The sequence below is a fragment of the Lytechinus variegatus genome, chromosome 1 (genome assembly GCF_018143015.1).
Source record: "Lytechinus variegatus isolate NC3 chromosome 1, Lvar_3.0, whole genome shotgun sequence".
NCBI lineage: Eukaryota > Metazoa > Echinodermata > Echinoidea > Temnopleuroida > Toxopneustidae > Lytechinus > Lytechinus variegatus.
Genome location: NC_054740.1, coordinates 92242961 through 92270112, shown reverse-complemented (window position 1 = coordinate 92270112; position 27152 = coordinate 92242961). Strand labels below are relative to the sequence as shown.

Genomic DNA, 27152 nt, shown 5'->3' with positions numbered 1-27152 from the left:
ACACCCGGGCCACACACACACACACACACGACAACAAAAAGACAAAACCATGAATTAGATTTGATATAGCGTCATCTGCGTTATATACACGAACATTCGAATTGATTTTGGTGCAAAGAAACGCTCCAAGCGGAGCCAGCAAGAGCTAGAGAGGTGAATGACACCCACCCCCTGAACAATGGATGCGCCGTATTGACTTCGCTGGCCTAGAGGATAATTTGGGGCGGTTGTTGATTGTTTATCTATCGTAAACCACCTTGTTTTATTCCACGTGCTTTTCCGTTGCTATTCCGGAGTAAATGATGGAGTCACTTGTTACCGATCTACGGAAATATTTCATATTTTAGCCGTGATTTGGTTTGTAGGTCTTGTATCTTGAATTTCTTGGACCTAAATCCTATTCGACTGGGCATCTTCCCTTGAAATTTTCAGCGGGGTGTTGGTCCGAATGGTGGTATCCTAGCTTCGGCGCGACCCGCAGCTGCAGGGGCTGTTCAGGGTCTGCGATCAGTGCATTGTGCCCGGTTTGTGCTTACTGACTGGGTGATTTCAATGTATTGTAGAGGCTAAAACGCTGCTGGATTGCATTCAACAAAGGACACTTGCAGATTGGGTCGTGAAATTTATTTTTAGAGAAAATGCCGCTTTCTTTTGAGAGACGTTGGAGCTTGGATAGAAGGTAATTTCTTCAATTATATTTTTATGTGTGTTTGCAGAACTTGAAGGCTAGAGAGTGTAGTGGGGTCAGGAGGATGATGATAATAATCACCCCGAGAGGATTGAGTATAAGGTCGAGACTCTCCCTTTTTCTCTCTCACAAAATCTACCCTGATTGGATTGTAATTAAGAAAAAATAAAATTGATAGATTCATACATTCGAGAAGCATTTACTATTAATCTATTTATGATGATCTTGATATAAATGAATGATCTTGATAATCTGTGCTCTTATTAATATTACTGGTATTTTGTGAGTGAACAGGTGGTGGCACAGTGGAACTGTTTTTTAAATGATCTTTGACTTGTCTGGTAATGTTGATTAATCAGATTATATTGAGTAATAAGACATGCCATAAAACAATTTTGTTTTTCATTTGTTTCTCATGTAAATAATAAATGGAAGATTATCAGTTATGAAATTCAAGCTAATTATTAGTTACATGTAGCTTCATGACCTCTGGCTAATGTGCAATTTATGAGACCCCCCTCTTACAAACAAAATACCTCTGTTGAATTCTCACTTAATTTAAACTAAGATAAATTTGTTGATTAAACTACTGCATGGTGATGCCTATATATGATGAATGGTAGGCCTACATTGAAAACAAAATTGTTGTGAAAAAAATAACGACAACTGAGCATGACATTAGGTGGCCTGTCTATATACCTGGGGTGGTAGCATATATTTTTCAACAGTAATAATACTGCCCAAGCACTGTTCTGAAGATAAAGAGTTAGAGTGGGGAAGAAAATGACAAATTTTGACGCATAATGAAGAAAACCTGGTTTATTATTCATTTTTTAAGAGAGTTTTTTTTTGAGAGAGAGAGTTTAAATGCATTTGAATTTCAAGCTGTATTTTTCTTCATGTTTTAATAGTGTTCCAATGGAAACCATCAATTTAGGAGCAACTGCTTCTTTGGTTTCCAGCTGTTTTGTTTGTTACTATATGTTTTTATTTGATCCAACAAGCTTTCATAGTTTATGTAATGTATGAACGGCTCTCTCTTTATGTGTAGGCTACCTCCTGTATGATTCAATAAATGTAAGATTGGATCTCAAGTTTCCCCATTGCTTGTACAAGGTTGAGCCAATCCTTGCATGAAGTAGGAAGAGGATGATAGAAGGGGGAAAAAATGGAGCACAAAATGTACTTGGTAATGAAGAGCATTGGTCTATAAGATGAGTCATCTCTGTAATAAGGAGGAGGAAAAGCCGTCATGGCATGTTCGATTTAAAGCCAGTGTCATGGACTTGGACACGTGTATGGTTTAGACATATGTTTGAAAGCAGTATTATTTACAATTCGCCTGTTGAAGGTTTTCATTATTTTTGTACCTACTCAAACATGTATTTTGTTGTTAAGTTACACCAATAAAATATGATTTGGGCTAATGATCATTATTACAAATATTTGCCTAAAATATGGGAAAATATTGAATTGAGATCCATTGATCATGCCAATAAAAAGCCTTTGGACTATGAAGTATAATTAAATCTAATCTTTGTTGTATATGAAGTATTATTTAATTCATTCAGTTGCATATATGTGTTTGCTGATGCTATATTACTTTCATCATGTGAAAGGGAGAAGGAGAAGAAATAATTTCTTACATAATTTAATGAAAATTTACTCAGAAGAACATCAGCTGTACAAGAAGAGCTTCTTGTACACGCAATGTTCCAAGTGAATGCGATTGCAAAATTTACTCTGCTTCAAACCAGATCAATTGAAATTGAATTCCTTGGAGTCAGATTGATTTTGTACAATCTTGTACAAGGATATTCAGCAGGACAGAGGAGATATTGCTTGAATATGAAACTTGCCTTAGGATAAATCAAATAAAATTTGGGGGAAATGAAAATTTGTGTAAGAAAGATGGCTTGGGATCTTAAAGGTTCCCTAATAATTAGCTCAGATATTCCTATGAAACAAAGCAATATTTTGCCTGTATAAATTCCTCTTATTCTTATGATAAGGTTAAGAAGTTAGGAATTGTCAGCTTCGATTATTATATTCTTTGCTCCAGATATTCAGTAGATTAGTGGATAGTGTTTTGTTTTCTCTCTTCTATCTTGTAATACAGTAGTACTTACATTTTTTTTTTTGGAAGTCATATCCATTGAAGTGGATGAATGTACAAATGTATCTACAATGTATGTATCTGGTGCAGGAATATATTTTTTTTAACTAAAACAGAGTAAAACAATTACTGAAGTTCTTGTCTCTTGATTGATTTTGTCTGCTTTGAAGCAATTGTTCATAGAATACCCCAAAGCTGGAATCTGTTCGAACCCAACTGCAAGAATTTAATTATGTGATTATGGAAATTATATCTTTGATGCAGATCCATTTTATATAACTTTTCAAAATGAAGAATAGATCAGCTTGCTTAATGATCATTTGCTTATATAGGTTAGGTATACATTTTGGTTTGTAAATCATGAAGTAGAAGTTTGAAAGTCAAGGCCAGTACTGTAGTTGCTGTCAGCCTTGTGTGGAAGTTCATTGGCCTAGTCTTGTTAAGATTCTACAAATCTTCATGGACTTACTCCCTCATCTGGAAGTTGTTGTGAGTAAATTAGGAAGTAATGGGGCAGGGAAGCTGTCACAGATGTTGCTGAACTTCGAAACAAGTTTGACCAAATCCTGTAGAGCCCTGGGGTGGAGAAGGGATGATTAGAAGTTTGGGAGTGAAGGTACATGACACGGCATTTTGGTGAGTTTCTTGTACCTTCCAGGAAACTTTGAATTGTCCTGACAATTTTGATAAAGATATGCAGAGTAAATGCTTGGATGATCGTGCAACTTAAACTCTCACTATTTTCAGGTAAATCTTAAAGAGCAAATCCACTCAAAAACTTTTTTGGGCAGTTTGTAAAGATTTGCATTATGTCACAAAACAGAAATGCACATCCTGGACAGAGAGTATACAGTATGCAAGTGAAGTAACCAATGATAATGTCACTAAATTTTTATGTACTTTATAAAAAGTGAAATATCAAATTTTCCTCATGATAATGTGATACAAGGAGGAATCAACATTGTTACAACCTTCTATGGTATGTTTTAATGCTGATATTTTTCCAGAGTGCGCTGTATCCAGTCCTATTTGAGATTTGAAGTAAAGATTGAATTGAATTAAGATGATTATTTACTTATTTCCAAATCTGGTAATATTGCATGGGCCGTGGAAATGGGGGGGGGGGGCTCCACTTTTTCCAAAACCATGTACAAAAACATAAAAATTACCATCTGATGATGATTTTTTGCATGGTTAGCCCCCCCCCCCATTTTCAAATCCGTTCCATGGCCCCTGTATTTATGTTGAGTATGTGACATCAACTTTATCATTTGCATATGATGTGCAACTGTTTGATTAAAAACAAGCAAAACTTCAAAATGTCACAACTCTCTTATTCTATCTGAGTTTGATGAAATTTTCAGACTTAAGCTTGTTCATTTTTTTTCCTATATATTTAAATCCACTTTTTGTTAGGAAGAACTTGACTGTTTTGGAGAAAATAAATAATATTTTGTCAAACGAGATAAGATGAAACAAAACAGTGATACTAAAAACCAACGATATACACAGCGTAAAGTGGCTTGGGTCTATTGAAACATCGGCAAGCAAATTACATATGTAAGGTAAATGGTTTAAACAAACAAATTAATTCAAAGTTTCATTTACACAGGAAAAAATATTCATGGGTCCATAGTATAAGTCAGCGTTTAAGTGAGTGTTGCTTGAGTTATTCAGAGATGATGACTTCTGAATGTCAATGCTATGGTTTCAGAAACCTCCCTTTGCATCCAATAGTTTAAACACCTGTATTGAATCAGATTTTCTATTTCGTAATTATTTCAGGCAAACTAATAATGAATGCCCTTTTCATGAAAATTTGGTTGAAATTGTGTTTCAGAATTTCTAACATTGCATTCTTGGAAACATTCATGTTTTGTTCAGGTTTTGTCCAATTACTGGCAAAAAGGGTACAATTTTGATTGGCCTTGTATTTTCTGTTGGGATAGGGCCTCAATGTTTCCATTTTCTTTTCTGAATTTTTAAAGGACAATTCCACCCCAACAAAAACTTGATTTGAATAAAAAGAGAAAAATTCAACAAACATAACACTGAAAATTTCATCAAAATCGGATGTAAAATAAGAAAGTTATAGCATTTTAAATTTTTGCTTATTTTCAACAAAATAGTTATATGAACGAGGCAGTTACATCCAAATGAGAGAGTTGATGACATCACTCACTCACTATTTCTTTTGTATTTTATTATATGAAATATGAAATATTTTGATTTTCTTGTCATTGTCATGTTAAATAAAGTCTCTTCCTCCCTGAACACGTGGAATTCCATTATCTTAACATTTTGTGCTTCAGGCAACAAGGTCCTAATCGTCAAATTCGTAGAAATTGAAAAATTGTATAATTCAAACAATAAAAAACAAAAGAAATAGTGAGTGAGTGACATCATTGACTCTCTCATTTGAATGTAACTGGCTCGTTCATATAACTATTTTGTTGAAAATAAGCGAAACTTTGAAATGTCATAACTTTCTTATTTTACATCCGATTTTGATGAAATTTTCAGCATTGTGCTTATCTGATTTTTCTCTATTGATTCAAATACATTTTTCTGAGGTGGACTTGACCTTTAATGTATTTAATGGCTACATTTACATGTACAGTACACTATTTGTGTCCATCGCTGTAGACTAGTCCTTAAGTAGGCCTAAATTAGTCTGCAGGCACAGACCCTGATTGGAACTTTGCTCAACAAGTGTGCCTACACACAAAGACTCGCACATACCTTCAGTACACTAGGCATGAGTAGGCTGCAATTCAGACCCTTTACTCGAGTGAAAGGTTTGCACAGCAGACTAGGCCTAAATGATGCTTGCTTTTCCTTGTAAAGTTCAAAATACTAGTATGGAAAGTTCCCAATTCCACTCTTAATGAAGAATAATTGCCCCAATGGATTAAATTGACTGGTCAACTTGAAGAAACTCCAGGGAGTGTACTTTGAATTGGGCTTTATTATTAGGCTGTTTTTAATTTCCTGTTTGTAGTTTTTCTTATCTTAACTACAAGTTTGTTTTAGATATAATTGCTGGTCATAAATTGCTAATACATGTACCTGTAATAAATGTATGTTTTTCTTTACTCTACCTTGTTTGTATACTCTGGGGATTCTACATTATATCAAACTACCACCAAAGTAAGTTGATTTGAGTGGAAATTAGGAAAATCCTTAACTTTTTTAACACTGTACAAATCTGAAAGTTATGGCATTTTAAATTTTGCATACACTTCTCTAATGTATGCATATTTTTTTCTTCTCAAAAACAGTGCACAACACATGTATAAATACATGTATACAAAGAAGGGAGCCGATGATGTCATACAATAGATGAAATATCAAGTATCTTGAATTATCCTTCATGTTAATTTTCCTCTGAAATTTATGCATGATTCCAACTACAGTATAATTATGATTCAATCAAAAACTTCCTTTTGAAATTAATGGATCTTTCAATCGTCCTTGATGTGCATACATTCGTCTGTTTTGTGAAACAAAAACTTTAGACTAACATCTGATTTTGATGACTATTTTGCCATTATGTTTGTTTGACTTAATACTGGAGGCCTACATTACATACATGTACACACCTTTTCCTATTATGTCATTGTACATGTAGGCCTAAGAATATAGGCCTATATGTACATTTGTAAATCAATCAGTCAACATAGGCCTATATGTATTGATTCTTCCACACTATAACACGTTTTGATTAATATTTCTTTGTGCCTCTGCTTCAATTCAGCCACTTTCTACAAGGAAAGTCACCCACTCCCTTTGTAAAACAGTCATTTTCTTTCTTATCCTCAAAGCATTTCAGGACCTTGGACTCCTGCATAACTTGACTTGGAGGATTTCATCTGAAATGGCAGGTCATTTAAGGTCACCACAGCACAGTAGATGGGTGTTATCCATTCATCTTAAAAACACATGTGAACTTAGCCTTAAGGTTGTAAGCTCCTGTGGAGTGAAAAGGGAAGGGATGGAAGCATGTTCTCACTCCTGTAGTCTTGACAGGAAAATTATTGTTATTTTTTTGTTAGTCGCAGTGGGTACTTTTCCCAACCTATCGGCAAATCTTAAATATTGGGGAAGCTTTAACATATTGCAGCGAATGGGGATTTGTTTCATGTCACTTTTAATTTTCACCATCTCAGGGGGATCAAATGGCCCAACCAAGCCCATTTTCAATTTTTTGAGAACATGTCATTGATTTTTTTTTACTAAACGATCTATGGGGAAGCTACTTGCATATGGCATCACAAATTTCAAAAAAATAAAAAATTGTAATAACTTTTTAATATTTGATGGATTTTCCTCAAACCTTGAACATAATTTCTTAACTTTTTGTGTAGGTGAACCGTGAACTTGTCCGGATGAACCCCTGTAAGGACCTGAAGTTAAACATTTCAAGATTTCTTTAACTATTCAAAAAAATTCCTGCCTCGGACTGTGATGTCACTGTACATGCAGCTTTGCAAACAAACCTTCCTAAAGTCTGAAATGTGGAAGGAAAGTTTTAGGTCCTTTCTACAGGCTACAGCTTATTTAAAAAAATAACTTTGCTAAAAGCATTCCAATTTGGTTCTGCTGAACAAATACCAAATGTAGCAAAATGATTTCTACATGTACTTTAATGATAAGAGCTACTATTATAATAATAATAATATAGGATTTGTATAGTGCATATATCCACCTTGCTAGGTGCTCAAGGTGTTCCTATTATTACCCTGGCTAAGCTTGTCTACCGATCCAAGTGCACACAGCTTTTTGAGGAATTACATGTACTTCCTGCCGGTACCCATTCGCCTCACCTGGGTTGAGTGCAGCACATTGTGGGTAAAACTCTTGCTGTAGAAAAACACACCATGGCTTGGAATAGAACCCACATTCTTCAGACTGAAAGACAAGAGTCTTTAATAACCACTATGTAGACCGCGACGCCCCCCCCCACATTCTGTCAGAATAGAGCACAACAGACAACATAACATTATGTTCTCTAGACGCTGTGTGTGAGAAGTAGGAACGTGCCCTTTATAACCACTTGTGTTTGAACCCAATGGAATTTTTCTTTTTGACCCCAATTTAGGAACCTCCAAATTGAGATGATTTTGAGTCCTGTGGGTGGTAAATATGGAAGCATAATATGGCTGCCTCATGTTCCCCTTGCTGCTCTCACAAGAGAGTCATCCATTGGAATATGAATTCACTATCTTCCCTTTTGCATGCCTAGCATGTATCAATTTGGTTTTGAGAAATAGGAGTTGGAATTAGGATGAATTTTGTGATAACTTTCATGGCTTCAGGGGATGGCTTTTTTCCTTAGTTTTTAATACATGCACAGGTTGGGTGTACATTGCATTCAGGAATTTGCCTATTGAGACTCAGAATTTGAGAAGCAGTTGACTTTTGAGTTTTGAGATTGAATAGGAGATGCTGATTTCTAATACATTTATGAAAAAATTCCTGAATTATATCAGGGAGTGTACACTTGTACAAATGGGAATCATACAAAAAAGAAATGGTAGGCCTACATGTATGTAGCCATTGTGTACTCTGCATATATTTTCATTTAATTCTTTAAATAGATTTTATATCCTATAGGACTATAATTGATCAAAGATGTGTTTCTGATCTACAGTAGTTTAAATATCTGGTATTTGTCTGACCTTCATGAATCATGCTGGTGAGAAGGTAGCAACACTTGTTGATCCTGTGAAATAGAACAAACCACTCATTATTTTATGTGTTTGTGATTTGAATACTAGTATCTGTTTATTGACCCATAAAGTTGATTTAATACCTCTCATAAAAATCTGTATGGAATCTACAAAGATTTGATTAAATTTTGACCTCTTTTATTTTGTTAATTGTACAGATTGGCCTACATGTACTTGTAGGCCTACATCTTTTGAGGGAGTTCTTTTAAAAGGAAAGGTACAAATATGATAAATGAGTTGCTTTTTTTGTTCCTTTAAAATATACTGGTAAAAGTGTTATTAATTTACCAATATTTAGCAAATTTCTGGCATTCAGTATTTACTACATGTATTTCAAATTTTGTAAAAAATGGATTGAACAATTTCTTTTCTTTTAACTGAAATGTATTACCAGAAATGATTGATAACAACAGAACAAATGAATAAAGTATTAATAGATGAAATCAATATGTTTTTGCAATGACTGTATCATATCTAAATGCAGATCCCTTTTTTGTTTAGAAAACAAAAGTATACTATAAAGGTCAGAATGCAATTGCCTTGTAGACAGAGGAACAGACTGCACATGTACACTGTATTACTGTGCTATTTTCTCTCCATTTAAAAAATTATAATTTTTCATCAATTATCATTAGCATGGTATGACTACATGTACATTATGGATACCAGTATTCCTCATGAGCCAAACATTCATGCCAAATTTCACTTTTTCTAACACGTGTATGCTCGAATGATGGCGCAATTAAAATGAGGCTGATATACCCAGGGTGTTAGTCACTGCTTTCGTTGATGACAAATGTTTGGTCTGGTAAAGTGTAGTCTTCTCATCTTCCAGAATCTGAAGTGCTTGAACTTCAGAATTTGATAGCTATTTCTAAAAAAATATTTGAACCTGTTCTATGAAAAAAAATGGATTCATCATGGACCGATTGACCTGTCTAGCCCTAAATGTAGATGTAAATGTAGGCCTATTTCCTCATTGGCAGTTTCTGAATGTCCAAATTTGTTGTTAAGTCCTCCTAATAAAGCATGAATTCAATGTAAATGAAGCAATTTTCCCTTTTACATATGTTTTACAGCAGTTATGCACTAATACAGATCATCCATAAAATTTTCAATCATTTAAGTGCGTCATTACGTAATCAGAACAATGCAATGTAATCAAATGGCATACTTATTGTTTGGTCTACTACTTCTGTTAGAACATACATGTATGTGAGCATTCAATTTATAGAGTATGCATTTATGGCAAATTGATATGTGTAGTAGGCTGAAAGGAAGATTTGTACATGTTAGTGGTTTGATAATGATTGCTCAATATTCTGTAGAAAGGGGTTTGGAGATGAGACTAGTGCTGACTCTGTACTTGTCAATTTGCTGTATTTTCATTGCCCAGAGCAGAAGAGAGTTGAAATCACACACATACCATTCCTCCAGGCATTGTAGGGGTTAATAAAATTGAGATGCAATAAGTGGTTTTTATAGGGATTAACATGTTCAGTGCCGGCATTGAAGCTGCCTTCTAAATGAGTATCGTATGATTAGATTAATATGAATTTGCATCCCAGGCTTTAAGTTGGTGAAAGGTATGAAATCAGTGAAGTAGGATCCCTTGCTTGTGATATTTTCCTTCAGGCTTTCTGGAATCCACGAGATACAGAGGAGAAAGCAGATCTGTGTTAGCAGATGGCAATGTTATATACCCTGGTAGAGTGCAAGATAGATCATGATTAACGTACTACAATCTATGTTATTCACATTGAGTCATTATAAATCCTCATATAGTTAGCTGACAGATTTGAAAATCCATGGCGTTCTATAATGATAATGAGCTTTAAGTGTATTGCACCCCCCCATTTCTAAATTTCACAACTCTAAACTTCTGTATATTGAAATATTTTCTTTTTGAAAATAATGATATTGGTCACACTGTAGGCCCTACATTATTTTTATGATTTCTTTTTTCTTATTCTCTATGTACAGTAGGCCTCTTTGTATATCGTAGTTTTGGTTTTATTTGAATTTGCAGCCATGGTGTTACATGAAGGCGGAAATTTCATCAATTTTGACTCTCTAATGATAGAAGATTATAGCAAGGAAATTCAGAACTATATGAACATGCATTATAAATAGGTATCCTCAAACAAATAATAACAACAAATGATTATATGTTTTTTGGTTTTTTAGGTGAATATCACTGTTTTCTTCAAATTCTTTTCCCCTCTGCTCCAAGCATTTTGTTTTTATATAGAGCATTCACCCATGTTGAACATTATAATATATTTTATAATGATAATGGTTCCTACAGTACTACTCTGTAAATTATTTGTTTTGCCACATCGTGTGCAAGGTGCATTGTGCCAGAATCAATTCAGCATAGTTTATATTTGAGCTGTAATTGGATCTTGTGTCCATTCAAACTACTTCATCTCAGAGATAATTTATCATCTCGTTCCTTCTTAGGAGACATCTTAAATTGATGGATGACTTCGAGTTGAATGTCTTGACAATTATCCTTGTCATTCACCATAGAGATTGCCAATTTGCCATATTTTGGGGAGCCTGGCGATTTATGGAGGCCCTATATTTCATTTTTCAGAGTGCATTACAGTGTATAGTGGATTTGGAAACATTAACATTTATGTTGTGGAGAGCATTAAACTCCATTCAAACTCTAATAAGGATAATTATTTAAACTCCATTATGAGAAAAAAAATAATGCAACTTTTTCTGCTTGCATGAATTGCCTGTACATTTTTGTGTGGATACATTAGTTAGAGTTTTGTCGATTAAAAATAATCTAAGATAAATTTTGTTCAAATGGTCATACAATGTATACCCCTCTATTCATGCATATAGAGATTTACATAGGCCTCCAGACTGCAACTTATGCACAGTACTTTATACATGTAATCTGTGGAAAACTAATTGTATACCTGCATTTCTACTCATGGAGGTACAGGTACCAGTAAAAAGTTAATACCCTCTTTAGCATTACAAAACTTTGGCACCTGTTTGCACCAAACCATACCTCGTCTACATATTGATTGCGTTTACATCTCTCATACATCTTTGTATATATTTTGGGACCTCTTTTCACCCCCTCATGACTATTGTTACTCTTCTATTCTCTACTTTTCAGAGCGGAAATCCTCATTGTTTGATTAGCCTGCCCCCCTTGGGTGACCTTCAATATAAGAATAGATACATTCTGCATTAAGCTTATTTTATTGTTGACTGGATCTGTCTGTTATCTTAGATTTTGTAAAGCAATGATAAATGTGAGCATTCTAGAAATTAGCTGAATCTAATCTGCAAGAGAATTCTGTTGAACATTTCACACTCTTCGAGATTGTAACAAAAATAAGAATACCGGTATGTCTATAACATTTTACATGTAACAGTTCTTGTATAGCTCATGTCACATTTTAAATGTCTCTATGCACTTCCAAAGGACTTGGATTGTATTACCCTGGCTTGAGCTTGGCAGGCCTTACAGTGCACAAGCATTTTAAGGAATTCATTCCTGTCAGGTAGCTGTACCCATTTACTTCACCTGGGTTGAGAGCAACACAATATGGATCATTATCTTGCTGAATAAAAATTATGCCATGGCTGGTATTTGATTTTACGACCCTGCTTCAAAGCCACTATGCTCGATGTTTGGCTACATGTACATATTGATATTGTAGTAGGCCTACATATACACGCAACTTCTCTTCTATCCTATCTTTTGGTTGGTGCCCAATTCAACATCTCCAAATCACTTGAGTTTGGAAGATAATTTCCAAGAATTTTTCATTGAGAGCACAACGTTCTGATTTCAATACCAAATTGTCTACATTAATGATTTTATGTGAGAGTCATGTAAAAAAAAAATCTTTGGCAAGCATTTGGTCATTGGCTTTCATAGAAGGTCTTTTTTTCTTAGATGAGACCAAGTTAGAATGGATTGATCGTAGGTGATTGAAGCCTCCAGGTTAGTCTGTGTCAGAGAATCCTGTGTACCCTCAGGTATTTGTAGAGTATCTGTCACTCATTCACTGTCAACTCAACTCCTCAGGTAATAATGGCCTGTTGAGATATTCTGAAACTTATGGCTTGGGTATGTTCAGATACGCCAAAATGGATTCTGTTCAATCCTTGTTTTCAGGTTACATGAATTTGGGGTATATCATTCACAATATTGAACTTGCATGTGACCAAATTTCAGATCAATTAAAGCCTAATCAGGTATTCAATTGCAATATCAAGAAACCAAGGAAATGCAGAGGAAGAGGATTTTCTATTTCAACAAAATGACCCCGAGATTCTTCCCCATGCTGAGGTTTATGCAGTTTAAGCTGTTCTGATTATGATTTATAATTAATTAGACAGGATGTAACTTGAGGATGAGGGTTGAACCAATTGAGTACATGTGAGACATGAGGTGCCTTGGACAATCAAGAAAAGCAATGAAAAAATGAAAAACTCACAATGTACAAAAAGTTCATTTCAACCCACCTTTGAACTTTATTAGTCGCTATGCTTCACACAGTCTTTGAATTTTGTTTCTATTTGTTTTTCCACATCATGTTTATAGAGCTGTAATGTTTAATCAAGCGGGCAAATGTGACTGCAGGACAACACCAACAAGTTGTAGGAATGCGTGTCAAATGTTGGCAAACTATTGACACTCCTGTTTAATCCCACACATGCATGACCCTGCAGCAATAAAGGTGAATCGTTAAGGTGGTGTACTCAGAAAGTGCAGGCAAACCGCACACATAAAAAAAATCAAAGTGATTTTAAATTTTTTATGTTTCAATCTATTTTGTAAATGTGTTGAAGCAGGGAGCTACATGTATTTCCTGGCTGAATACGCATTAGGCCCTATATTTCTGATATTTGCAGTTTATTTTCACACAAGCAGGTGTGTTATTCTGTATGTTTATTGCAATCACTTAAAAAAGCAAATGTAAATTTTTCTTTCAATGTATTTTGTTCTTGAACAAACATGTAGTGTAGTTCTTGCCCCCGAACTTCTTATAGTATCTTTATGCAATCTTAAGTTCTATCTCTTCCAATGGTTATTGCACCTTTTTAAAATGTTTCTGTTACTTTTAAAATTCAGACAGCCAAAGACATTTGGAAATTCCATGTAAATTCTTATCTTACCAACAACTCTTGCTACATACCATTTCATAACTTCCAACATGAGACCTATGAATAATTAACTGCAAAGTTATGAGGGGGCCAAACATGGTATATGGGGCAAATTTTGCAAAAAAATTTAATATTATATAAACTGTTATAATATTTCATCCTTTTTCCTTTCCTTTCCCTTTTTCTTTTATCTCCCCCCCTCCCACCCATTTGATCGTGGAGGTTAAGTCACCACCCCAATGTGCAAGTGATGGCAAACTATCCATTCAGATGAATAACATTATTAGATAGTACAATACATCCACATGAAGGTTCCTTAAAGGGGAATCCAGCCTTGGCCATATAATGTTGCGTTGGGAAGGAGAAAAATGAATTAAACAGAATGGTGAAAGTTTGAAAGAAATCGGACAAGCAATAAGAAAGTTATAGCTGCTTTAAAATTGAGATCACTAATACCATGTAGATATCAAATTGGCAACTGGGTAAGTAAATTATGACAAGGGGCAAGGACAACTTTCCCATAGGCCATGTACTTTATTATCAGGGATTTGTGGTTTTCTCCTAATTACCCATTCCCCTGGGGCAGTAATCTAAATATAACCCAGGTAGTATATTGTTTAATGTCCTCATGAAAGAAAAATACAATTTGAAATAAAACTTTTGGGGAAAATGACATTTTAGCCATAATATGTATTGAAGTACATGGAAGAGTAGTCCTTGCCTTACATCACTATGACATCATATAAGCGGCCAATTTGAAGTCTCCATAGGTATAGTGATTACCAATATTTACAACTTTTAAAAATTCATAACTTTCTTGTTATTTGTCCAATATTGTTCAAACTTTCACCTATCAACTTGTCTGATTTTTCTTTTTCTTATAAAAACAAGTTTTTATTTGGGTTGGATTCCCTTTAAATGGCCTATTGATTTTATACCACATACTAGTGCAAGGAACCCCCATAAAGATTATCAGAATAGGTTCTCTAAAAACATTCCTTGTCATACTGTCTACAGATACCTTTCATCACTCAAGCTATACATACCTTTGTCTTTCACAATACCCTGTAGGCTTGAGCAGACATTTTAGGTTATTGAACCCCTTGAATCCCTCAGAACGGTAGTATGATGAGAGACATTCATTATTTTGGTTACTATTTTTCTTTTCTCTTTTTTTTATCATCATTATTATTTATTATTATTATTTATAATAATCTTTTTTTTGGGGGGGGAGGGCTGCTCATTAGCAGTAGAAGGCAAAAAATTTAGGGGAGGTCCACCCAAAATTTTGGAATGGACACAGGTAAGAAATTAGACAAGCAAAAAAAAGTTATCAACCAAAATTTTAGGGGGGGGGGTCCACCTGAATTTAGGGGGATGCAGAAAACAAAATTGACAAGGAAAAAAAAAGGTTCTCAACCTCAACACCTCTCCCGCTTCCGCCACCTACATGTATGGGGCTGCTTATATAGTGACACAACATTTTTTCCTGCAAATAAATTGCTCTGGTCTTAATATCTCATAGGGCATAGCCTAGGGTTTAATAGAGAAAAGAAATTGTAATAGAGTTTTTGGTTCAGAATAGTGTAAAGGTAAGGATTGGGGTTTATTTAGCTTTGATATGGAGGTTGGATTTTATGTTTGGCTATAAAATGTGGAGAGAAAGTCTCTTCTGAAGACCTATAATGCCAGGATGCTATGATATCACCTTGCAGACTTGCTATTCAGCTAAATCGGCATGACATGTAATCATTCACTGGGGACCTACATGTAGTTGACAAAGAGCAAGGAACTCTAGAGACATCTTAGCTTTATTGCATATGTGAGCTGACGTAGCAGTGGAATAATAACTTCACTTCATGAAGAAAGTTAAGAGTCTTAAAACTTTTTTTTCATGAACTGAACTTTACCCTGCTGCAAGAGTGAACAAAATGATAGAGTACTGTCTGTCTACTTCTGTGTAGGTTCTTTTACACCAACTCAAATCACAAAAATCTTGGTATTTTGCCAGAGTAAAAGCAATGGCAAAATACTTTCTGTGGAAAGTTGGAATATATTCTCAAAATTCAAGATTGTATTGATTTTTGCAATATGAATGCAAATTACAAGGACTCTTGATGTAACAAGAATGCGGGAGCACTGGTGTCTATTCAGGCATATCTGAATCTGCGAAATGGATTATTGGATATTTTGAGGTCAAATTAGAAGTTCTTGTAATTTATGTGTATTTTTGTTATCAGGCAGGTGTTAATACACCTTATGTTCTCACTTTCCTCCCACACTGGACTCCTTGAACTTGATTCAGAAGTTTGGATGAAGGGAAGGTCAGAAGGAAAGAGATGAAGATGGAGGGGTAGTAGAAGGATGACAGAGGGAGTACACAAATCCTTTAGACAGGTTACCCCATCCACACATTACCTCTCCCTCATGAGTACCTCAATATATGTATTAGAGGATTGTAAGAGGAAGAAAGACGAGAGAGAATGATGGAAAGAACTGAAAATGAGGGGATGGTAGGAAAATTATGATGGGTCTAGTGATGGAAAGTATGACAGCTCTGAGATTCCTCCTACATGTCAACTCTTTGACATAGAAAACCAAGAAGTGGGCTGAGTATGAGGAAGGATACAGATGGAATAGACTGATGATTGAGAAGGGGTCTCGATTGAACAAGTCACACTCACTATTACTTTATTCTATTGCCTTAATGCTCATGTGTAGGCCTACATGTAACATGTATTCTTAAATTAAAATATAGACCTAATTCTTTTATTGGGGTAAAATTGCAAAGTCCTAAAATTGGTACAAAGGGCCTTAATCACAAGGGTGCAATATATGGCTCAATACTAGAATATTACATTCGAAAGTATGAAGTGCAGATCAGTGGAAAAATTGTAATCTTGAACTAAAATGCAAAAAGGAGATTGTTCCTATTGATAGATATTAAGGGATCTTCTGCTGTTTGTCAATAGAAATAAGACCACTGGAAAAATTGTAATCTTGAACTACAAGTAACATACCAATAGGAGATAATTCCTCTTGATAAACTATGATCCTCTGCTGTTTGCCAATGCTTCATCAATAGTATCAAGCATATTCCTATCCTGCTTTATCTCCAGTGTCTGGCCAATTAAGACTTGACCTTGGAATGCATCGTTTAGATAGAGTTCATATCTTAACATGCAGAAGGACATCAATCTTGCATCATGTTCATATTCCAAGGTCCTTTTGCTTTTAACATGCACATTTTATCTGAGATATCAAGTTCTAGAGCAAAAGGGTACAAGGAGTCTGTGGGAGGAGGCTGCTAATTTAAGTTTTGCTCCTCGGAAGGGTAATATAATTTCCAAGGGAAGAGGATGTTTGCAATGGGAGGTAGTCCATATGCCAAGAAGGGGTGCGCTATTGCCCCCCAGGGATGGTGGTATAGAGGTGTCTTCAGGGTCATAGACCTGCAAGATAGAGATGATCTGGAAGGATGAAACCTCTTTGACTTTAAACAATTTTAGGTCAGACTCTAATATTAACATTGAATGTCAAAGAAAACTTTTTTGTGTACCAGCAAATAGGGTGTGTTCTAAATATTTTGGTTTTGATTAGACTTGGAGTGAGACTACAGGTTCACCCTGAAAAAGTGTAGAGTTCGCTCTCTTAAACCAGGAAAAACATGCCAGTCTATATATACTGTATTTACTGGTATTATCTGAGTTAGTACATTTATAAATTTCAACAACTTACTTTCAAATAAAAAAATTGTATTTGCTAATAAAGGAATAAAGGAAAACACAATTGTTGAATGCAGATGGTGAAATATTTTTTTGATAATTTGTATTTCCCATCATATTGACTTTGGGGTAGGAGTATTTCAAATGAATCAGAGAGATTAGAATGAACCTGATGAGTGGGTTGAAGTTTAATGTTCATGGAGGTGATATTTAAAGTAAGTGAATTATAAGTATGGAATATCATTATTAAATTTTAAGGCATACATGTACCACCAACCCATTCCCATAAAACTGCTTTAGATCTGCTTGATAAAAAACATTTTTCAATATTGCTAGATTAATTGTATTAATAGTAAACATGAATTCCTTTTGAAAATGTATGTTGAATCCTCAAAGCTGAATGTTTTTCACAATGAAGTGTGTTTCAGTGAGAAGACATTGTATCTCTCAAAGTTGATCCATTCTGAATGTTTACCCTATTCAACAAGCACGTCACCATGATGAACTGGCTGAGAAGCGCTAATGTGGGGCCAAATGAAGTGAAATTGGACGTGTTAGAGTCGGATGCACTCTATGCATAAAGGCAGGGGATGAAAAGGGGGGCTGCTGGGTAGGAAGATACACATAAGATGTGCTGAAATGGAGCTTGGATGCAAATGTGTAATGGATGCAGGGGAGTGGGATGGGGAGGAGGGTATGAAGAGGAGGATGAGAGTACAGGGAAATGAACAGGTGGTGTTTTAAGACTGGTCTTGATTTATGCGATCTTAAAATCGGTTTTGACCTTCAGATACCTGATAAAAGATGAGGGGAGGCTTGTACAATGTACTACTTGGACATTGGAGGGTGGAATGTAGAAATGGTAAGATGGGGAATAGACAGGGCTAGATGATTGTATAGTGAAGAGATACATTGTAAGAGATAACTGGTATTGAGGTTCAGGAGAGAGAGAGATAGAGGGAAATAAAGAAAAGAGATAAGAGGGATCGGTGGAAAATAGAAAATATTTTAATGTTTGACATATTTTGTGAAGGTGATACATTTTGAATTATATTCATATTTGAAATATAATATTAGACATAGTGTAAGAGTTAAGACTAATTGATAACAAACTAAATGAACTCCCTTGAGATGCATAATAAAGAAGAGAATGGATCAATAAAAATTGCTTCCAATTACCCAATTTTTTAATGTAATTATACATGTAGAATGTCAAATTAGACAGACTTACCTATATTAAACTGTAAATATATTGTGGTGAATCTTGTGATGTATTGATATTTCAGTATCTATAGATCTTTATCAATAACAATCACAATCATCGGTTAATTTTTAGTTTAATATACATAGTACGTAGGCCTATTTAGCAACACTGCTCTATTTTTAGTGATTGCTTCAGAAGGCTTTTAGGTCATTGGCATGAGCATATGTTATGGATGAGGGCCTATTATTACCGTTTCTATTATTACATGGTTGACCACTATTAATCTAACGCTGAATCTGCTGTAACATATGGTTGAAATATTGCTAACATGCTACTTGCAGTGGTATCCTGTCTCTAATCGCATTAATACATAATGACATCACAAACTGCTATAAAAGTGACCACTGGGAATATATTGCAATGTAACTTTAATCAATATGTCATTTACTGCTCACACTGTTTAGTGGTCATTGGGGTGCATTTCTAGAAATCAATAATTCACAAAGAGGATACGAGTTGTAGTATTTTGTGTGCAAGCCGAATGAGACTTTGTATGAAATATTCATTGGACCAGGCCTACACTTTATACTGCAAATGAAAATACATGACCCACACATGCCTACCGTATCTTGATCTTTCTCGAAAATAACAAGCATTATCAGTATATTTAGGAGTCATGGTAAACAATTAGCACAGTCAAATCATGCCCACACCCCTCATATTGTTTTGTAGTCTACATTTTTTTTTCTTCAGTTTTCCATGTACTTGTTCAACAAAATGGTATGACACATTCAAATTTTATGTTGATGATAATGAGAGTTGCAATCATTCACACTATTTCCGCTTAAAGTGATGAAGTGCCCTTGGATAAAGGTATTGTGCATTCATTTTGTCCTCAATATTATAAGTAACACAAAGTCCATACATCGTTTTCTATCTACCCCATTTAACTGAAGTATCTTTACGAACAAACACAATGAAGTGTATGCATAGCGCAACTCCTGAAGGAGAACTAAGATTTCTTTTGATATTTGCTGTAACCATTAATTGGTGTATGGTTGACAGAGCAACTGATAATGGTTTTGAGCATTGGATTAAAGTCTACATGTATATGAGGCTATTCTCACTACGTTCCTAAAACTACCTTACTGGAAACCGATTCAGGAAACCCCTTTGGAAGATCGCTTTGCTAGCGTTCTCACTTGATCACACGAAAGTGGTTTTCAAATCACTTCATGTTAAGCGCTCTCGTTGCTATGGAAACGCTCTCAGTGGGGTGACACTTTTTTCGCGAAATTCGAAACCGCAGCATAGGCATTCTACACCTGTCGTGTGGAGTAGCGCGCTCAAAATGTGCGAAGATCGCTTCCCGAAGAACGGTTGTGTCCTCACTTACGCTAAAACCAGTTTAACGAGGCAAAGCGATCTTGAAAACTACATCGCGAGGTGGTTTTCCAAACTGGTTTGGAAGATCGCTTCCAAGACCGCTTTGACCGTTCTCACTACGCGTTAAACTAGTTTCCACTAAACTAGTTTCCAGTAAACTAGTTTTAGGAACGTAGTGAGAACAGCCTCTATGTCTCAATGGAAGAGCATGATGTGATGATAGTGTTACATTCCATTGTCCTCTTCACATTGGAAAGTAATACTGAATTTTCTTTTCAAACTGTTAAAAAGGGAAATTTGCATTCATGCATTTGCCCATTGATATTTATTATTTCATTCATGTATGTATATATATTCCTTTGTTTTATTATTTAAAAACATAGCAAGAAGATGATAATAAGATGCAGTGGTGTAAGCAGGGGGTGGTTACATGGGTTCAAACCCCACATAAATTTTGTAGAGACCCAAAACCCCTAAATTTTTCTTGAACCCCCCCTTTCACAAATCCTGCGTACGCTACTGATAAGATAATGTAGAAGTGTTGTGGCTCAATGGATAAGTCTCGGAACTTTGAACCACAAGATCCGGGGTTCAAATCCCACCGCAGTACTTGTGTCCTTTGGCAAGGCATTTATCTACATTTGTCACTCTCCATCTAGGTATAGTTAATGGGTACCAGGTAGGAAGGAATTCCTTGAATGCTCTATCGTCCGATCAGGATAGCCATGCTAAAGTCAGGGTGATAGTATGTAGCCAGGATGATGCAGCACTAAAAACATTTGTATTAAGTGCTATATATTGCATATTATTACTCCTAAGATGACAGATAAGAAAGATCTATTTGTTTTCTAGTTATTTTTTGTTTGTTTAATTCATACATTTATTCCTGTAACTTTTATATATTTTTTTATTTTTCCAGTTAAAATGATTATTATGCAGGTTTGGGGTTTTATTTATTCTTTGGCCAACAAATGCTGAGTTTTGTGTTCCTTTGGACATGAATTATTAAGTTTTCATTTTATTTTCCCTTGATTACAGGAAAGATGACAAAAAGGAGGATAAGAAAGATGACAAGAAGGATGACAAGAACAAGGATAAAGATAAAGAGAAGAAGAACAAGAAGGAGAAGAAAAAGTACAAGACTAAGTTAGAGGTAAGATTAAAATGAGGAATGCTCCATTTCTTTTCTGATTTAAACCTGTTTTTTCTGTTGGTCCTGCTGGGTCAAAATATGAAAAACAGGTATTTAAAGTTTTTGTAAAACAATGGTTGAAGCAGTATCTGCTTGATGAGATTCTTTCCAGTATGCATTCGTATGCAGGCTCATCAATGAAGCAGTGATGTGATAAGTGATACAGCTCCCTCTACAGGACATACATGTATATGACTATTCAATCACTCTTTCATACTGTGTTGGAGCAGTATGTTGGAGCAGTATATAGAGGTATGTTTTTCAACATACCTCTATAAAGAATGGGGAGATATACTACATTACTGCATTTTGAGTGGATGTAAAAAAAACCACACACACATGCAAAAACTAATGTACCATTTAACATATATGTTTTGATAAAAACATTGCAACCTTCCCTCGAGATGGAGTCATTTGAAATCAGCCCAGAACCATTAGGAGTAATGAGGTGATGTGATGGATTCAGAACCGTTGTTTCAAACACAACTGTGTTTTTTTGCCTATTTAGGGTATCACAAGAAATGGTAGTTCTAAAAATATAATGCTGCTCATTAAAAAATAACATGGAAGGAACATTTTATGGTATTGGCCCCATACACAGAAGGCAAGAGAAAGAGAGAGAGGGGGGGGGGGGGGGCTTGAACAACACATGAAAAGAGTCACATAGATATACTGTACAAAGTGTACATTCAGAAATATTAGTACATTAATTTTTACAGATTTTGCAGCAAGATCGGCCAGAGTGAATTTAGAAAAATACTCAAATTTATGAGCATTTTTTGAACCAGGGTTTAACAGCCAGTATACTTTTTTAAGGAGACTATAATTTGACCTACAGAGGGCAACATTTAAGCAAGAGAGCTTGAATGCTGCATCATGCACATGCATTGCAAGATTCTTTAATACATGTTTTTAAAGTCACAGATCGGTATTTTAATTATGATGTTGCTTGAAATATAAATTGCTTAATTGCTGTTTGATCTATGAGTGCTTAGGTCTATCAGACATGTCTGATGCTTTCTTGAGAGATACTGATGTTTGTATAATATCAAGCCTTAGTTTTCAAGAAGACGTCTTGTTGATTGCCCAGGTGGGTCGATTGAACCCTTACACTTTTGCACTTTGGATGGCCGTAATACCTCCTGGTCTCTACCCGGCACTCGGCCCCATACTTTACCTGGCAAGCAGTGGCTCCATTTTGCCTTTCTTATGTCCGCCCAAAGAAAAGTTGCGCTGAATGTCACAAAAGCTCATGAATCAAAGCAATGCTGAATTACGTGGCTGTACATGAAGAGCTAGAATATGAGCAGAAAATACAATTTTGTTGCCTGAAATGTTAATTAAAACCAGCAACAAATGGAAAAGGAAGTGACTCTGTGATTGTGGAGTGTGCAGCGTGAATGCAAGAACCCGGCTCCGAATATGTTTTGCAGTCACCCAGTGTAAAAAATTAATCCTGTGAAAATAAAAGCATTTACCGTAGATAGGGACAGACAGAAGGGATTGATCAGATTATTATCACTGATGAGAGGAGTGATGAGCTAGAAGATAAACCACAATATCGCCAACATGACTCCATGACGGCCAACTAAGCAGACATTGTGATCACCTCATCACCAGGCATCATGAAATTTGGATTAAATTACATAGATTCTTTGTCGCCAAATAGGAAAGTACATAGGCTCCAGAAGTATGCCTACTTTTTGTATGGTTTGTCAAGCAATTCTGCTTTGCTTCATGAACTTATGCATGGGGACTGTGCATAGTCAAAATTGCTTTCAGGAAATTGAAAAAATAATGAGTTTGCACAACAAAGAAGGGAATTCAAATGTGTGAGCCTTCCAGAGGTCAGTTTTTTATGTTGATACGATGAAATGTTAAGTTTCAAGTGTTTCTCTTCGTTCATTAATGGAATTTGTTTTTAAAATGGGATTTGAAAGAAAGATATACGAGAGAACAATAAACAGCATCTATGTGAGAGCTATATGTATGATTTTTCATGCAACCAAGAGGATGTTTCATAAATTAGAGCCAAGTTATCTATGAACTTTCTACAGATGTTAGTAACACTGAATAACACAATCACCATTGCAATCAGTATTATCTTGTCATCATCATTATCATCATCATCATCATCATCATCGTCATATCACTTTTATCATCACCATCAATATTTTCTACCACCATTGATATAATCATGGTAATTTCCATTATATTCATATTTGTAATAAGTATGATTTCTGTGTTATTTTGATATAATTGCCCTCGTTCTGTAAACTGTCAGTCATGCTACAATCCATCTTGAAGACCAGATTATAACTCCAAGGTCGATATCCTTCTTCTCCATGAATAATCTTTGAATCTTCCCCATTGCTATGGCCAACAACATCCCAACACCTCACCCAATCTCATTGCCAATTGTCTCCATATTACTTTCCTGTGCAGGGGGAGTAAAGCACACAGGGTGATGCCTTGTAACAGGGTTGTGCATCACTCTTGGATGATGATGTGGTCCGAGTGGACGGGTAGTGGGAACCACAGTGCCACTCCATCTACAAATCTCCCTGTTGACTCTTGGGTGACAATATACTTGGGGAATACTAATGCTTTTCCAAATAACTCTCAGATACATCTTGTTTTGAGTACAATCACCTCCCAAGCCCCAAGCTAAATGTAAAGTCATGAAGGGTATATAATCATTTGCATTTGTGTGGATTAAGGAGGGCCCTTCATGTCCAGTTGATAAGCTATTTTGGTCAAAGATGGTAATTGAGGAAGGAACTTGAAAAAAATAACAGCTCCTCTCTTTGCCACAAACTTGACTCTGATTTGTATAAAACATCTTGATAATATTATGCATCGCTATTGATTGCAAAATATTCTATTTTTAGAAGAGCAAAATTTCACCATGTAGGGCTTTGCCTGAATGATTTGCATTTTCTACAGATATTGTAATTTGAAAAGTGATGCAAATGCAAAGAACATCTGTTTAATGATTATGAAATGCATTTCTATAAAACTAAAGGGTGAAACATTATAATTAGGGAAAAACATTGGTGATTTGCATGACAATGTTGTAATGAGTGAAGATTTTTATGAAGCTTGAGCTGTAACCAAACTCATAACTGGCACTGTAAACAAACATCTTGAGTTAGCGAGCTGAGAAGCAATTATAGGAGGTGGAGGGTACCCTATCGCTCATATCCACACACACTCATTGCAGGGCGTTGACATCTCTTTGGAGAGATAAATCTTACCTACATGCAGGCATCGTAGTGTGGGACTGAAAAAAAATGTAAAGGCAGTAAAAGGATGTTGTCCTTAAAGAGAAATTTAAATGTGACTAGAAGAAAAATACTAATGAACTTGTGTAATTTTAATTGGTAATAATAATCTGATTGTATGAAACAGGGGAAAATCAAGGATTTGATGCAGGCAAGCAGTAGGCAACAAAACATGTGAATTAAGATATTTCAGACATGACAAATTAGTTCACAAAATATGACAAAATTAGGAAATGCATTTGATTTTTCTAAAGGAAATGATTTTTGGAATATTGATTTGAGTATGTTTAAATTCATTAAACACCTCAAATACAGATATTTTACTGTATGGAAAACATAACTTAGTATTTTTCAGTCATATTTGATGAGGAGGGATTTTAATGAAAGCATTTTTACATGTACTTTGAATAGAACAATGTCAATTAAATATCGGAACTAACAGAGGTATTTCAGTATTAAATTAAAGCTCACTTTATACAAGAAACTTAGCTGACTTTACATCACACATGGAGCAAAAACCTTTGAATACCCTTTGCTACCCTCTTTCTCTATGTCATGCTCTTCAGCGTAACGAATCGCTTGATGTTTACGCCGTACAGTCACACGCGACAAGGAACCTGCAGGACGCGGCAGCGTGGCGCCACTGACTGACGACTCCTCTGACAGCTTGCGGAAAGTTTAAGGCCTGCAAATTGAGAAGAATTCAGCCTAGAAAGGAAGGGAAGTGGAAAAAGAGAAGAGACACAGATTTGCATTTTTTTGTAGTGGTTGCGTGAGATCGGAGACTACTGGGAAAACTTGATAGTGCAAGAGGTTATCTGTACGTCTCTTCTCTGATAGTGATGCATTTTGCAATACCCTAACGGTATACCAATGCACTTTAACTGCTGTATTTTGTAGTAGAAAATTTGGTTTGCTTTGCAAAGTCTGTTTCTTTTTAACTTACTTCTGAAATATTTCTAAGTATCATTTTGGGGGAAAATTATATCATTTTGGTTCTCCAAATTATTTTCAATTTTATCATGCTTGAACCTATGCTTAGATAGAATGTTTGATGCTAGAATATTCATCATGCAAAGTATCTTTTTAATAACATTTAATTGGACTCTGATTTTTGGAATTTCAAAATTCATTTAATGAAAAGTACATATTTGGATGCAATATCAGAATTGAGGAAACTTTCTTTCATGTCAGACTAGTACAAATCTGATCATGAAATTAAATTGATTTGTAAATTGTTAAGACTTTCTCTCTTCTGTCTAATGATATGATCACAGTATGACGGCATTCAAGATCTTTGCTTTGTTTTGAAGTCCTTTTGGACTGACTATTCATATTGGGATGCTACATTATGAGGTTATGGTAATAAAATATTTAATATGTATAATCAGGTTCTATCCATCTTTAAAAGTAATTCACAAAAATAGTCTTATTTGTAAATAAGAACATTTTGAATGCAAACTGATATTTTCCTGGTTGTTTCATGAATTTAATCTGTATACTTCTCCATTGCACTTTTGTAAATCTGAGGAAAACTAACACTTGAATCAGGTCAGGAAGAACAAGCAAGAAGTGAATGGATGTAAACTCATGAATAGATGGTGGGAGAGAGAATGAAGATGTGGGGATGAAGTTAAAAATTCTGTTGCCATGGAAACATGAAACAAGCATGATGAGAGGGACATCTGCATCAAGTGCTAGCGTGGAGAGTAGAGGAGTGGGTGACAGAGTGGGAGAGGGCGGGAGAGGAAAATGAGGAATGGAAAAGAAGAAGTGGTTTTATACCCTTTTCATAAACCTATCCTCCAATTAGCCGCCTAAGAGTAATGCGGATAATTCAATAAAAATTGCGTTCATAAACTCCGAAAATAAGCCACATTATTTTTACGAGCGCCCGTCCTGAAAAAGGGGGATAATCGCCATGACAACTGGACACGCCCCCTCCGATGCGGTTGTGTTGGAAAAGGGTGACCTTGTGACCGCACCATGGCAATTATCCGCATAATTTGGAAATGCGTTCATAAGCTCAAAATCTTGTCCCGATGCTGCTATTATGCGGATAATAGCAGCATCAGAGTAATGCGGATAACTCTTGTCCTCCTCCAATTTTACGACCAAATTATGCTGCTATTAGCCGCCTAATTCATTTTAATGGGGTTTATGAAAGGGGTATTAGAGTTGGCATCACTCTGTGGTTAAAAGATTTTTCTAGTGTTACTTTCAGATATTTATGAAGGCCATGTGGAAAGATCTTGAGGAGAGGCAGTCATAGGTTGGTTGATTTAGTAATAACTTTCTTTACTATCAAGGGAGCTTATTGAAATGAATCTCATAAAAAACATATACCACAAAACAATGTAGCTTTTTGACAGACAAAATGATGATAGGTATAATATTGGGTATTACACAACCTCATTATTAAAAAAAGTGGCAGGTAGACTAAATAGTTATTATACAGAATGCGATTGGACTGACCATGTGGGATGGCCTGAATGGATATAAAACAAATTGGGTATAGACCAAATGACAGTCTACTATCTATCCGGCCATTCACCTCCCTAAACCTGGTTGTACTTTTTCCAAGTGATAACAACAATCTTGTTATCTGATTTGATTAAAACCAGGCACCAAATTATCTATCCACGCTATCCTTCTTCCTCCCTTCCTAACATAATATAAT

General features: G+C 35.4%; 1 protein-coding gene across 1 annotated transcript; it reads left to right on the top strand.

Moving 5' to 3' along the window:
* The first annotated feature begins 63 nt into the window (after positions 1 to 63).
* On the top strand, positions 64 to 25830 carry LOC121428691 (protein PXR1-like). The gene is made up of 3 exons (XM_041625499.1): positions 64 to 679; positions 21035 to 21149; positions 25039 to 25830. The coding sequence occupies exons 1-3, from the start codon at positions 639 to 641 to the stop codon at positions 25117 to 25119; spliced, it is 237 nt and encodes a 78-aa protein (XP_041481433.1). The 5' UTR covers positions 64 to 638; the 3' UTR covers positions 25120 to 25830.
* Positions 25831 to 27152: the final 1322 nt, after the last annotated feature.

Bases quoted from the DNA above. Each gene is read 5' to 3' on its own strand.
- LOC121428691 (XM_041625499.1), top strand. From the start codon at position 639: ATGCCGCTTTCTTTTGAGAGACGTTGGAGCTTGGATAGAAG. The intron at 680-21,034 runs GTAATTTCTTCA...CCTTGATTACAG, and splicing joins CGTTGGAGCTTGGATAGAAG to GAAAGATGACAAAAAGGAGG. The intron at 21,150-25,038 runs GTAAGATTAAAA...CATGCTCTTCAG, and splicing joins AGTACAAGACTAAGTTAGAG to CGTAACGAATCGCTTGATGT.